The following is a 14452-nucleotide window of genomic DNA, read 5'->3' as shown; positions in this document are numbered from 1 at the left end:
GGCTTGCAATTGAACCAATCCACGTTCAGTGTTTGCCGTAGCATTGGCGCGCCGGGTACTAATATGCTTTAGTTTCATTTGGGAAGCATTTGCATCTAGGAATTCTTTCTTGATAAAATGTCATGGCACCTTAGACTGAAACCCAATGTAGGCTGAGAAGGAAAGAACTCTGAGGTTATATAATTCTTGAGGTGCTTATCATGGAATAAGCCTCTTCCTGCTGCGTACCTGCTTATTCATTTGTTCATCAACCTTATTGTTTGTTGCAGTTTATGATTTTCATCTATATAACAATGTTCTTTTCCTTGCAGATACTTTTTTACACAGCTCTAGCTGTATTTGAAAGTATATTCATTTTTCTTGGACTTTTTCTAATTCATTTTGATAAGTAAATATATTTAATGTATTCAACATGCTTTGGTGATGATTTATATGGACAGTATTTTATGATCATATTTATAATAGCAACTGCTGATTAAGTAAAGTGTAATGAGTGCCACAGATCTTCCTCCATGTCTTGAGTGCCTCTGCTACTGCCTGAGGAAATAGATATTTTCTTGGAAGATGCATGATGCATCTCAAATTGAAAAGGGAACACTTGGGGATGTACTCTTGGCCCCACACACTTTCTTTATGTTCCTGCAGTTGTAGTAACTGATGATAAAGATGATCACTGTGGATTGTTCTCTACCTGGGCTCACATGAGCTAAGTGAGTGCTGGTAGTGTTCCGGGCTGCCCAGTCCGGACATAATTTTTGTAGACTCCTCTTCCTAATGCCATTGTATAACACCCATGCATCCGTTGCATCTCTCCACAGTGAACCATGCAGTCTTTAATTCAACTAAATCATCATCCTTCAGATCCACAGATACAAGTCTTTCCATTGCTTACGGGACAGGAAGTATGACTGGGGTTCTTGGTTATGATGTCATACTGGTAAGATATTTTGAAATTATCTTCAATTCTAAAGGGAAGGCAAAATCAAATGCAAGTAGCCAAGAATTGAGCTTTTATATTGCACTTCATGCCAGAGACCAGCCTCTAAGCTCCTACAAAATGTGGCTACTCAATTCAATACACTTAAAATGTACACTAACAAAGTCTGATTGGTTTAGTGACCAGCACAGGTCTGTTATATCTTCTTCTTGTGAAAAATGACAAGGTGAACATTTGCCAGCTGGGACCTTCGGCCAGCAAAATGCCTTCCCATGGAAAGTGAAGTGGTGTATGAACCATGTTACAGGATTTTGCTTGCTTGTCGTACACTGATCACCCTTTTACAATGTTTCTCTTGAATAACAAAAAAAACAAGCTGTCTGCTGGTCAAAGCTCAGCCTTTTTTTCATGTTGAGTTTGCTTCTAACATCAAGTGTCCACTGTGCTTTCCATGTGACATGTTTGATGGAACAAAATGATTTCTGCTATCCAGGAGTATAAGGATGACGAGTAGATAAAACACCTACCTAGCCCCCACGTTTTACACACTGTGGGGCTAAATGAAGTCAAAAACAATTTCCCTAATGTAACCTGGAAACATGGAGAATTGTTTGATATTAATCAATAGAGGTGTTACCTAAAGGATTATGTTTTATAGAGGAAATGGCTAGCTTCTTACGCATCCTCTGACAAACTGGCCTGCTGCCTGCTCCAAAGGCAATACATGCTCTCTGTCTGCACTACAAGAGAGCCCACATCCAAACCCGCATTTCTGCGACATCTAACAACTCAGCCGGACTCTTTAACATCTGCAAAGAGCTGGCCAATCCTGCTGCAGTCTCTACCTCTCCTGTCGCCTCCCAGGCCCTCTGTATGGCCCTGGCTTCTAGTCTCATCTCTAAAACTCTGGACATCCTGTCCTCCCCTACCTCCCTCTTCTCTCTCCTCTACCTCTTGTCTCCCTGTGGCCACCTCTCCTCCCTCTTTCTCTTCCTTTCCTCTGTTCTCCCCTGACGAGGTTTCTAGACAAGTCCGATCTATGAAAGTCTTGTCAGAACAGGTTCTTTCCTGTTCTTCCAAAATCATCAAGGACCACATTGACACCCTTGCTCCTACCCTGGCTGACTTCTGCAACCACTCCTTCACCGCTGGAGCCTTCCCTTCCCCCCTAAAGCACTCGCTTGTGCACCCTCTTCTGAAGAAACCCTCAGCCGACCACTCCTGCCCGGATAACTATTGCCCGATCTCCATCACTCCTTTCCTAGGCAAACTCCTGGAAAAGATGGCCATATCCCAGCTTAACCTTCACACTGAATCAGTCGAGTGTCTCCATGACCATCATAGAGATGACCATGGCTTCAGAGCAGCTGGAAGCATGGAAACTGCTCTCTTGAACATCAGTGAAGACCTGCTCTCTAACCTTGATTCTAATCTCCCCTCTGTCCTCATTTTACTCAATCTCTCTTCTGCCTTTGACATGCTCAACCCTGCAATCCTACTCAATCGTCTCCACGATGGCCTGGGTATCACCGATCAGGCCCATGTCTGGCTGTCCTCGTTCCTCTCTGATCGACCCTCTCAGGTCCAACTTGGGTCCTTCCTTTCCTCTATCTCACTCTCTACCTCTGATGTTCCCCTGGGGGACTAACCTCTCTCCCTGGTTGTTTAACCGATAACTGGCACCTCTCGCCCACCGCATTGCCGCTCTCTGCTCCAATTTTCAGCACAATACAGTTGACACTCAGCTCTTTTTCAGGCTCCCCTCTGCCTCCTCTTCTCCTTCTCTCATCTTTGACTGTCTTTCTGCTATCCATGAGTGGTGTGCCGCCAACGATCTCTGCCTTAATGCCAGTAAGACAGAGATTCTCCTCATGGGCACACCTGCACCCTCCTTTCCTGTCACTCTCTGGCCGGCCTCCCTTGGCACTCTTCCTGCTCCCACCTGTGAGGCTAAGAACCTCTGGGTCATCTTCAACTCCACACTCTCATTTTCTCCTCATACCTCTGAGGTCTCTAAGAAGTCAAACTACCAACTGCACCTCCTCAGAGGTATTCTTCCTTTACTCTCCTTCCCCCAGAAGCTCACTGTCTCTAGAGCTCTGGTTCTTTCTAAGCTGGACTACTGCAACAAATATCCATGCTTCTACTCTCCACCCTCTGCAACTCATCCAGAACTGGACTGGATGACTTGTCCTTGGCCTCAAGCCCAGGGATCGTATCTCTCCAGCACTGAAATCTCTGCATTGGCTCCCAGTGGCTGCAAGAATTAATTTCAAGACCCTCTGCATTGTCCACAGGAAATTCTGGGGCCTGGGTCCTCAATACCTCAACTCTCTCTTCTTAAATACCTTCCTACTCGAGCACTTCACTTCTCGACCTCAACTCCCTCAGGGACAGTCGCTTCTCCAAGCAACAAGTTGGTTTGAGATCTCTTTCTTCTGCTGGGGCCTCGATCTGGAACAGCCACCCTGCTTCTCTGAAACTCGAGGAGAACCATCTCTGGTCCTGGAAGCACCTCAAGACCTTCCTCTTTGCTTCTGCCTTCTCTCTTCCTCTCCCCAGCTAATTTCCTGTCTGATACTGCACTGGTCACCTGGCTACCCTCTGATTTCAGGCCCAGGTCCCTCCCCGCCCAGTTGCACTCCTGCACTGCCTCCTGACAACCCTTAAACTTGGGTCTGTATCTTTAACCCTACAGTCTCCCTACCTGTACTTTTGGACACTTGCTGTCTGCACTTACCCTTGCATCTGCCACCTGCTGGCCGCACATCTTGTTATTGTTTTGATCCCATGTGCAGCACTGCCCCCTCCCCTTTCCCCTGGCACTTTCCACCTCCCCCATACCCTGCACTTGCGCAATCTCAATGTCACTTGGCCTAGTAAGATCATTGTCTCTGTCCTCCCTCTGTTCCCCCTTTCTTGCCATTGTCGCACCTTGACATATAGGCGCGTTACAAATGCCATATCATATCATATTGTACACAATTTCCACCTCTTACTTGCTACCATGATACGAATGGTGCACCTGTGAGATGCAGGTAAATACCTGCACACCCAAGAAACATCATTGAACAAGTACAAGAAAAAACCAAAACTATCACCATTTCAAGGACCTTTAAGTATATTGTGTCGATAGACTGGGTTGTTGGTGCGAAAGAAAACAGGGCATGCAGAACATTCCCTGTTGAGATGGAAGTTTGCCACGTTTAAATTCTAGTGCCAAAGGATCCTGTGTATGATTAGCAACTAAGGAACTCCGCCCAGGTCCCAAAACATTTGTGTTGAAGCTCTGAAACTTACAAATGAAAAATCCCTGGATTTCCCCGACTGTTATCGATGTAGATGTTGTGTACAAAGGAGATTCTATCTGTGATCTGAAACTTAAATAATAAGTAGATTGAATGCTGCAATGTATTTCATTCACTTGGGTGATGCAAGTATATAAGGACAATCTGAGCCATTCATTCTATTAGTTTGTGTGACCCCGCATTCTGTTCAGTTGGAAATGATTCTGAATATATGCAAACTTGGATTTAGATTTGAGCAGTTTTAGCCCCGACCCCAGGAATGTATGTCATGTGAGGTCTGATCACGAGATGTTGTTTTTCCCTTATTTAGAGCCACGTGCCGGATCTGATTCATACCATGTATTAAGACTCAAAATCCTGAGTTGTTTTCAGCAGTGAAAATTCCCATGTCTGAGCTTCGCTAGGTCAGTATCATGTTTTTAATGGAACGATGGGGACCTATCGCAGCCGTAAATAGTATTTTTATATAGATTTTATATTCAGATGCATTTGAGTCCAAATGAATGGAAAAGCTTCATGTTTTGACAAGCAACCAAATAAAAATTGATAACTGGTGGTAAGTGCTAGAACCTGTAACCGATTCCACACATTTACACAAGAAGGTGCAATTTACAGAAATTTGGCATATGTCAAAAATATAAAGTGAAAATAATAATGATTCCAAAGTACACGTGTGTTCAGCCAACATGTGTTTCGAGCCATGCTCTTCCTCCAGGCTGTTACTATCATGTGCATTTTTCAAACCACTTGTAAATCATCATGCCAGTACATGCCAGTACATGGCAAACAGTGTAAACAAACAGCCATACAATGACGGAAAACAGAGAGAGAGGGAGATACAAAAAATTACTTCAAAATGCATGCCTACCTGTATCATTAGTGACTGTATACAATTGTATTGGAATGCCTTTTTCCAGTGTACATTACTAAGTTCCTATTGGTGAATCATCATATCACTGTGAATCAGAGTCTTGGGAGTTGTCAAATGCAGTTAAATGGGTGTTAGTATATGACATAAGTGAATACTGGGCTCCTGAAGTGGGTGTGTTCCTCATGTCCACTAACAAATAGTGAGAGGGAGATTGACATGTAGTATTGAAGAATCTGCGCAAGACCACGTCATACCTGAATCTTCAGTTAATCCGAATATCCTGTGTCCAGCAAATGCAGAATATATGCATTAATATTAGTGCTGAGAGTAGGTGAGGGGGAGAGCTTTCCCTTTCCCATTCTAGTTGGAATTAATATGTTAGGTACTTACTCAAATTTGAGTGGTGCTAATGGAATCTGGTTGATCGACAACCGCTGCCAGCACTAGACAATAACCTCAAACCAGCTTGATAACTTAAAAAGAGAATGGTACGAGCATTAATGCAACAAGTTCAGATGTTGTGGTTTTGTATTCAGAAAATCACAAGTGTGTCATGCTCCTTACTCACTTAAACCATGGCGTAAATACTGATGAGAGTCTCCACGCTTATGGTTTCTATGTGATAGGCCTGCAGTTGTACACTGCAGTATACGGCTTCAAGAAAGAGAGAGGGAGACAGTGTTCTGTTTAGTGGAGATCCTCCTCATTGGGACACTCGCTCCCTCCTTTCCTCTCTCTCTGGCCGCCTACTCTTGGCCCCCTTCCTGCTCCTTCCTGTGTGGCTAAGAACCTCAGTGTCATCTTTGACTCCGCCCTCTCCTTCTCGCCGCACATCTCTGACATCTCTAAGAAGTCAAACTATCAGCTGCACTTCCTCAGAGGTATTCTTCCTTTTCTCACGTTCCACCAGAAGCTCACTGTCTCCAAAGCTCTGGTCCCTTCTAGGCTGCACTATTGCAACAGCCTCTTTCTAAATCTGCCTGCCTCTACTCTTCGACCTTTTCAACTTATCCAGAACAGGACTGCAAGATTTGTCCTTGGGCTCAAGCCACGGTATCATATCTCTCCAGCACTGAAATCTCTGCACTGGCTCCCATTGGCTGCAAGAATCAAGTTCAAGACCCTCTGCATTGTCCACAAGGCTTTCTGGAGCCTGGCACCGATCTATCTCCAACTTTCTCTTCCAACACATCACGTTCTCTAGTTCTCCGCTCATCCGCCTCCAACTCTCTGAGGGTCACACGCTTCTCCAAGCAGAGACTTGGGGGCAGATCAATCTCCGCAGCTGGGGCCTCCCTGCTTCTCTCAAACCTAAGCAGAACCACCTCTGGTTCCCGAAGCAACTCAAGACCTTCCTTTTTGCTTCTGCTTTCTCTTTTCCTCTCCCCTGCTGATGCAGCTGAATGCTCCGCGCACTGGTCACCTGGTCACCCTCTGAACTTGGGCCAAGGCTCCTGCATGTCCAGTTGTCCTCGCACTGCCTCTGGGCTCCCCAGCTCTTAAGGATCTGTATGTGCAATACTACAGTCCCTTCTCTCTGCACTTATGAACCACCGGCTGGCTGTCCTTGTGAGCTAACTGCACTTACCACCTCCCACCCGGCACTTTTCCCCTTACATCTTCCCCACACTTGCACGATGTGAATGGCAAAAGGCCTAGTAAGATTGTTATTTTGTCCTCCCTATGTTTCCCCCTCCTTGTCTTGTCACGCCTAGAAACACTTATGTACAGGCGCATTATAAATGTCACATCATATCATGTCCTGTCCGTGTGAAAAGGCATTTTAAAGTTGCATTTGCAGAAAAATAAATCATACAGAGCTTAAAGATCACTTTCTCAAATGATAGGTTTGTGCTAGGATACTATCTTTGTTCCAGGCTGCTAGCGGTCCACGGTATGATAGCCGCATCAGGCTGGGGACCATTGCCTGGCAAATTAAACTCAGGCCCTGTAAACAATAAAGATGGATAAGCCTGCATCCCAGTCAGCTTGGTAACCGAATGCTGGGCGCCATGTTGGCCCTGTGTTCTAATCTAATGATAGGTTATTACCCAATTATACCTGTGCACAGTCTGATTTCAATCAGAAGGCATGTTTTCCCCATAACCTATTCATGATCGTATATATAGCATTAGACTTAAAATGAACACTGACATATATCCGTGTATGGCACTGATCCGGTATACAGTCTGATTTACATTAGAGGGCATGTTTGGCCCATGACTTATACATTATCATGGATATATAGCGTTAGACTTGAAATTAAATGACCTCTATCCGTGTATGGCACCGATCCGGTGCTGATACTCCGGATCTTATAAACTGCTGCAATGGGCCGATGCACCGTCAGGTAACCTAAGGATATTTAAGTGATGTCTAGCCAATGCATTAACCACAAGGGAGATCACTTTGCTCCCCTGATATCAATCAATCCAATCTATAAACATGGTAGTAGGACTCACCTATGTTCTAATCAGTAAATCACTTGCAAAAAATGCCATATTTGAACAACAAATAATAGTTGCAAAATATTCTTATTAGTCACTAATAGCTTAAAGGTGTGCTGCATATTTGAATAACTTTAAAGTAATAATCCTAATAGTTCTGGGACTGACCTCGCAATTATAGCCATGTCCAAGAATGATAAGAACAATCTAATTCTAGCCTGCTGGGCTGCACTGAACATTCCCATGGCTTGCATCACCAGAGTTCATAGTGGCTGAGAACAACAACCAAGGTATAACACCTTGAGTCAAACTTAGGATCAAATCAGGGGTTAATGAACCCAGGCAATTCATGATCCATGTTTGGGCCCTCTTTAGTGCCCTAAAGTTCAAAGAACAATCTTGCTTTCTTCTGCCTCGTGGCTAGAAGTCTATTATCACATCTGATAATGCGTTTGAATTGTTCAATGCCGAGAAAATGGATACAACTTGTGCCTTGACCCCTGCGTTCTTGACTCCATTGATTAGCGCAAGAGGATTCAATGTGTTATGAGTTCTAATTGCATATAGGTGCTCGCACATTCAGAACCACAACTCCTATTTGGTACTGCAGTTATACAAATTTTGTCAAGCGCAAATGATCAATATACTACATAGATGGGTCTACAATTAATAAATCCTTGTATGTGAATGTTGTTACCATTGAATGTAGTGTAAGTAGTGATTGAGTTCAATGCATATTTACAATATTTACAAGTACCGCACCTATGGAAACCTAAAACAGGGGGCAACCATGTGCTAATAGGACTGTCGGATTGTTTTGTTTTTTTAAACTAGGACTCATGACATTGCCCACGCTTTGGGCTCTTGCGAGTACCATGTTGGGTTTATCTTTGATGTAATTTCTCAATTCCTCATCCAAAAGCGTAGAACTCACCATTGTCGCAACAAAATGCTGTGAACATCCTTGTTGTGTGCAGAGAATCTGTATATTGAATTATGTATCTCAAAATACACTGGTTTATTTACTTGCTTTTTGGGTGTCAATAACTTGGTTTGGTCTGTTAATCTGACCTGAGGTATGGCTCTAGTTATGTCATGAGACTGATATCCCCAGGCTTTGAATCTGTCAGTAATCATGTTTGTCTCGAGTACAAAATCCCTGATGCCGCTGCAGTTCTGTCTTGCCCGTAGCAAATATGGCGTATCAAACTATTTTTATGACCAGGGCATGGAGGACTCAGTTCACCTCAATGGGTTTTCTGTAGGTGTGTGTGTTGGATAGGTTATCAACAATAATGATTTCAAGGTCAAGAAAGGTAATGTGACTGTGACTGGAAGTACACGTTAGTTCTATACTAGATCGACTGTCGATAAGTTCTAGACTAATTGTGATTTGTAGGTAAGAACATATTTGTTTAGCAAATATACAATTCACATTGTTAACAATGATTTAAACTATGAAAAAAATCAATTACTCCCAAAATACATATGCCATGTGTTTGTCTCTGTATCCAGGACAAAGAACATAGCCTAATGGTGATTGTCTTATTAAATTATCACTTTTTGTAAAAGGTTACACGCGTAAAACAACCTGCTATCTAATTGACTGGGATTGATTTTTCCCACCCACCTTTTTCAAGTCATACGACTAGTGGTAAATATTCCCCATCAGTTAGGCCACGTGATAAGGGGAGTGTTTTTGATTATAAAATAGACTACATATAGAAAGAACATGATTATAGATTGTAATATTACTATCCAAAGGAGATGACTGGCTTGAGGAGGAAAATGGAGTGATGTCAGACAGATATTGAAAGAGCTGGAATTTCCACAGAGGCTGCAGAAGGATAGTCCCCTTTCTAAGGGAGATGAGCTGTCTATATTGGAACCTCTATAAAGCGCTTAAGGGACCTTACATATTTAGGAATTACTAACTGAAATATTCTAGGCAGATTGCAAAAAATAGAAAGCAACATTTGAGTGTAAGTACTGAGCCCTAAGGTAAATCCAGATGTCCCTATACCCTTTTTTATGTTAACTCCATGAGAGCAAGAGTGGCCTGGGAGCTACAAAGGGATACATTGGCAGTGTAAGATACACATGTGCTGTGTTTTGCCATTGTAATTAACTTTAAATTGGGAATTTGATTTCTATAAAATGCATTGCATTTTGTTTTGAGTATTTAATCAAAAATTTGATTTTTACAACATCGTTTCTTTTCTCTTTCTTTTGTCCGAATTTGGACATCTTAATCATTTGATTCTGTAGGTTAGAGTTTCTGGTCGCTTTGCAAGGAGAGTCTTAGTTTTCATTTCGCTTCGCAGTGAGTTTTTCTGTTAAAGCGTCAAGGATTTTGTATGTCGCTAGTTGTCACGATGTCCGGTCACCACTTATCATCCTTTTCCACCATGTATCTTCATCAGTTACTGTGGAGTGTTGGCAGATATATTTCATATAGGGGGGGATATTTGTCAAGCTTGGGCAGGACAGTATAAGGTGGCGAATGGTCTCTTTCTCGTTTCCACAGAATCTGCAGGTACTAGTCAGCGATTGCTTCCTTATGTGGCGGATTTCGTTGGTGTCCACAAGATTCAGTCTTGCTCTGATTATAAGATTGCGTGCCGCTCGGCTGGGGAATCTTTTGATGTAGTTCTGTAGGTCGTCACGTTTTTTCCATAGCGGTGGTAAGTGAGAGACAAGCTTGTATTCTGAGGCTGCATCTAAAGTGCAAATCCAGTCCATGTCTTTAGTTTTTTTTATTATTCCTGTAGGATTGTTAATCAGATCTTCTTCTGTACATTCGATGATTTTCAGTAGAGCTTGGTTTTCGTTTTTCCATTGACTTAGCATGATGCAGCTTCCCTCTAGAATTTCTTTGGACACCAGGCCGTGGAGAAAGGAACAGTTTGATAGAATGCATTTCCTGTATAGCATCAGAGTGTTGCAGTCTACAGTGCCTTGAAGAGAAAGCAGACTGAGTTCTCGCCGGATCAGTGTGATTGGCGTTGAGTCCGGAAGGGAAAGGGTCGTCCTCCAGAAATAGGCTTCCAATTTGGGCCAAAGAGTCTTGGGTAAGCACGGCAATGCTTCTGATCCATATGTAACCATGGGGACCACTTTTTGCTTGTAGAAGTTCAGTAGCGGGATGGTGAAAAATTTACCACATTTTCTGTCTATTGCTTTGCCTTTTGTTGCCAGGCTTCGGATCTTATTGAACAGGGATTCTTGCATAGACGTTTCTTTTGCTGAATTGTCCAGAGTTACGCCAAGATATTTGAAGCTGTTTACTCTTTCAATTTTCGTTTTTTCCAGGAACCAGTTGTATTTGTCCCGCTCTCTGGTTTTGCGCTCCATCACCATGATTTTGGTTTTGTCGGTGTTGATTTCCAAATTGTTCTCGTTACAGAATAGTTGTAGATTGGTGAGTTGGCGCTGGAGGCCTATGGGCGTTAAATCCAGCAAAATAAGGTCATCCGCGTAGAGCAGTCTACTGATGGGTGTTTGTGCTATTTTTGGTGGGAAGGATCTTATTGAGGTTTGAGAATGTTGATTATCTCCCATGTAAGCGATAAAGAGGGCTGGGGCCAAAGGGCAGCCCTGTTTGACTCCTCTATGCGTGTTGATCTGAGTGGATAAGTTGCCTTGCTGATTTAGTCATACTTTAATGTTGGTATCCGTATGGAGTGCCTTAATCGGATTTAGAATGTCGCTTGGGCAGCCCCAGAAAGATAGTTTCTGCCAGAGTCTATTGCGATCGACTCTATCAAAGGCTTTGGAGAAGTCTATAAAGGCTGAGTACACTTTTGGGTGGCCGTCTTTTATTTTGCTTTTCAAGATGGTTAGGAGGAAGATGTTGATCGTGGTTCCCAGTGTTTTTTTGAATCCGGCTTGGAAGTTGTCATTGCACGGAGCTTCTGTGGCCCAAGATTGGAATTTATTTAGGAGAAGGGACCCGAAAACTTTCCCTATAGGGTCTAGTAGCGCGATAGGGCGGTAGTTTGTAGGGTCTTGCTTGTCGCCTTTCCTATAAATCGGGACCACTATTGCGGACAGCCATGTAGGAGGTATCGATTGTGCAGCCACGCATCGTGTGAACATGGATCTTATGAATTTGGCCCATTCGACTGGATGTGATTTCAGGTCAAAATTAGTGGTACCGTCAGGTCCCGGAGCTCTGGATTTGTTCAATTTTTTAATGATGTTACAAATGTCATCTAAATCGTCCAGCTTTGTCCAGATGTTAGTTTGGTTTAGGCGATTCAGGTCAGTCGACAATGGTTTCGGACGCTCGTATTTGGATAGAGTGTTTGGCAGCTCGAAGAGTGATCTAAAGTGGGTGGCCCAAGTTGCTTCGTCGATTGAATTGGTAATTTCTGGTCCGGTAAACGAAGATGTTTTATTGAGTAGAGACCAGAATTCTTTTGCGTTATTGGTGCAGATGGCTTTTAGCATGGTTTCGGCATCTTGTTGATGCAATGTCCATCTGTGTCTTCTCACCCAAGATTTATATTCTCTCGTTAGTTCTTTGATGGTTAGTTCTCTGTTGGACGGGGGAAGTGTTGCTGCTGATCTTTTTGCTTTCCTGTAGGCACGGCGTCTGAGAACCAAGAGTTTGTCGTATGTATGGATGGGTGTTTGAGGGGTTTTGCTTGGGTTGGTTCGCTGTGTCATGTATGAGATAAGCAGGGGAGCATAATCCATGGTTTCGTGTTCAGGTGTATCGTTAGTTTTTGAGTAACAATTTGTCAAGTCTCTTATGCTTTGAGCTGTGAGACGCAGTCTATTTTTTTGATTATTTTGTTCAAGTCCATGCTCCATTTTATCTCGGGTGATGAGTGGTGGTTTCCATGTGGTTACCAGGATGTTGTGGTCGCTGGATGACGTTAGCTGGACATCGAAAGAAGTTGCTAAGGATAGCATGGGTTCGGATACAAAAGTATAGTCAATGGTGGATGTCGAGTTTTTGTTTGTCCATGTTGGATGGCGGGTGTTGCTTTTATACACTGTATCCAAATTGTGAAGGTGTCTAGAATTCATCAGTTTGGTCCAAGCTTCGCCTCGTCGTTCACTCTGTGTGTTGGCTTTAGTGGAAGTTTGTTTGCATTGGGCGTTTAGGTCGCCAAGTATTATAATGTGGTATGTGTTGTAGGTGGTGCGTACCTCGTCCACAGTGGATTCAATTAAGGCCAAAAAGTTTTTTTCATCAATTGCCGCGGGATTCCAGTAGACGTTTAGTATTGCCACCGGGATCGTCTGGTGGAGTGCTTCCGCGTTAGGAGGGAGTTCCCATGTTAGCAGTAATGCCTGCAGTGAATAGTTTGAGACGATAATGGCTGTTATTGCCAGGCCACTGTTGATTCGGCATGCAGTTATGAGGCCTGAGGATGGTCGGCCAAGTGATCGTTTTGACGCTGGTGCCAAACGAAGGTCAAAGCCATCGAGTGATGGAGTTTTGGTCAACCAGGTTTCCTGGAGGCACCACAGATCTGCTGATACTAAGTTGATGTCGCTAGGTGAGGTGAGGTGTTTGAATCCTCTGGTGTTCCATGATTGTAGTTTCAAGTCACGGGGGAGTCTTTCTTGAGTAGTTGTTGGTTCTTGTAGGCTGGATCTGTCCATGAGTTGCTATTTCGATCGATGCGTTGCCAGTGCTTTTGGGAGCTAAGCCCAGAAGCTAGATGAAGTCGAATTTTTGGTTTTTGGTGTAGAGGGCAAGTTTTGTGGTAAGTGGATGGTTTTGGTAAGGTTCTTGCATTGGTCGTGTCATTCCTTTCGGAAGGCTATTTTCGCTTTTTGGTTGTCTTTAGTAGCAGCGTCTGATATGGATGGAGTTCGGGCAATTTGAGATGGAGGTTGAGACTGAGTTGGTGGTAGCTTATCTGAGTTTTGTTGAGCGGTTGTAGTGGTGTTTCGGTATGAAGGTCTCCGTTCATGTGCCCTACCATTTATGTTATGTTTGGGTCTTGGGTCATAGGCATTTTCGCTGTTACGTGATTTCTTCGCTGAGGGTATTGTGTGTTTGGAGTTTGGGTTCTCGTAGTTGCTTTGTTGTTGAGAGAGATGATATCCCAAACTGCGGAAGTCCCTTTCTCGGTTTAGCAGTTTGTTTTTGATTCTTCTCGAGATGATGTGAAGGTAGCATGTAGCTCTTCCGTGATAGTGACTTGGTTCAACAATTCTTAGATCGTCTGACGTTATTTGGGACAATTTTGGAACAAGATGTATCAGCGTCAAGACTCCTCTTCTGTTTAGTGTGACTTTGTCTCTGTTGTCTTTCGTTTGTTCAACTTTCAGGATCCACTTTTCCGTCTGACGTTCGGAATAGTTGGAATTATATTGTGTGTTTGTTTTGGAGTTTTGTTGTTGAGTCAAATAGACAGCATTTTGTTTTTGACTATTGCTTCGTTCTCGATTTCTTTGCGATGATTTGGGCGAATATTTTGGGGCAGACGATCGGTCGGGTTTGATTAGATTTTTTGGCTGGGTGTTGTTATCTTTTTCAGCACGTGTTTTTTCTTTTTTTTGATCGACCTTCGTGCTGACGAATCTTAGGTGCGTATTCGTTTTGTTTGAATTTGTTATTTGTTTGATTTCTGCCTACCGTTCTATCTTTTGTCGACGTTCTTCTAGGGTTAGGAAGGTCAGTGGGCTTTCTTGTTCTTCACGATTGTTGTTGATCCTGGGAGTATTATTTTCCTTGTTCGGTTTGGAAGGGTTGATATTTTCTTCTTGTTGGTGAGGTGTATTGCTCGTATCGAGTGTTGGATCTAGGTGTTCTGAAAGATTCATTAGGTCTGAGTTTTGTAGGAAGTCGTCCGTTGTTGTCGGTGAGCCCCTAGTAAGTTGAGTAGTAAGAGAAGGTTGAGAGCTCAGTAAGTTGTTCAATTGG

At 43.3% G+C, this 14452-nt stretch overlaps 1 protein-coding gene across 1 annotated transcript in view; it reads left to right on the top strand.

The window, feature by feature from the left end:
- LOC138528208 (pepsin A-like) overlaps positions 1–14452 on the top strand; it is a gene marked incomplete at its 5' end in the record, with an annotated part of 200039 nt that overhangs the window by 23179 nt on the left and 162408 nt on the right. The window contains one exon of the mRNA XM_069639665.1: positions 819–937. Coding sequence (XP_069495766.1) covers positions 819–937 — 119 coding nt within the window. The remainder of the gene's footprint in view (positions 1–818; positions 938–14452) is intronic.

This window comes from Ambystoma mexicanum, chromosome 7q, assembly GCF_040938575.1.
Source record: "Ambystoma mexicanum isolate Mex_15411 chromosome 7q, UKY_AmexF1_1, whole genome shotgun sequence".
Taxonomy (NCBI): domain Eukaryota; kingdom Metazoa; phylum Chordata; class Amphibia; order Caudata; family Ambystomatidae; genus Ambystoma; species Ambystoma mexicanum.
Note: the sequence above shows the minus strand (reverse complement) of the source record. Positions and strands in the feature narration are given on the sequence as shown.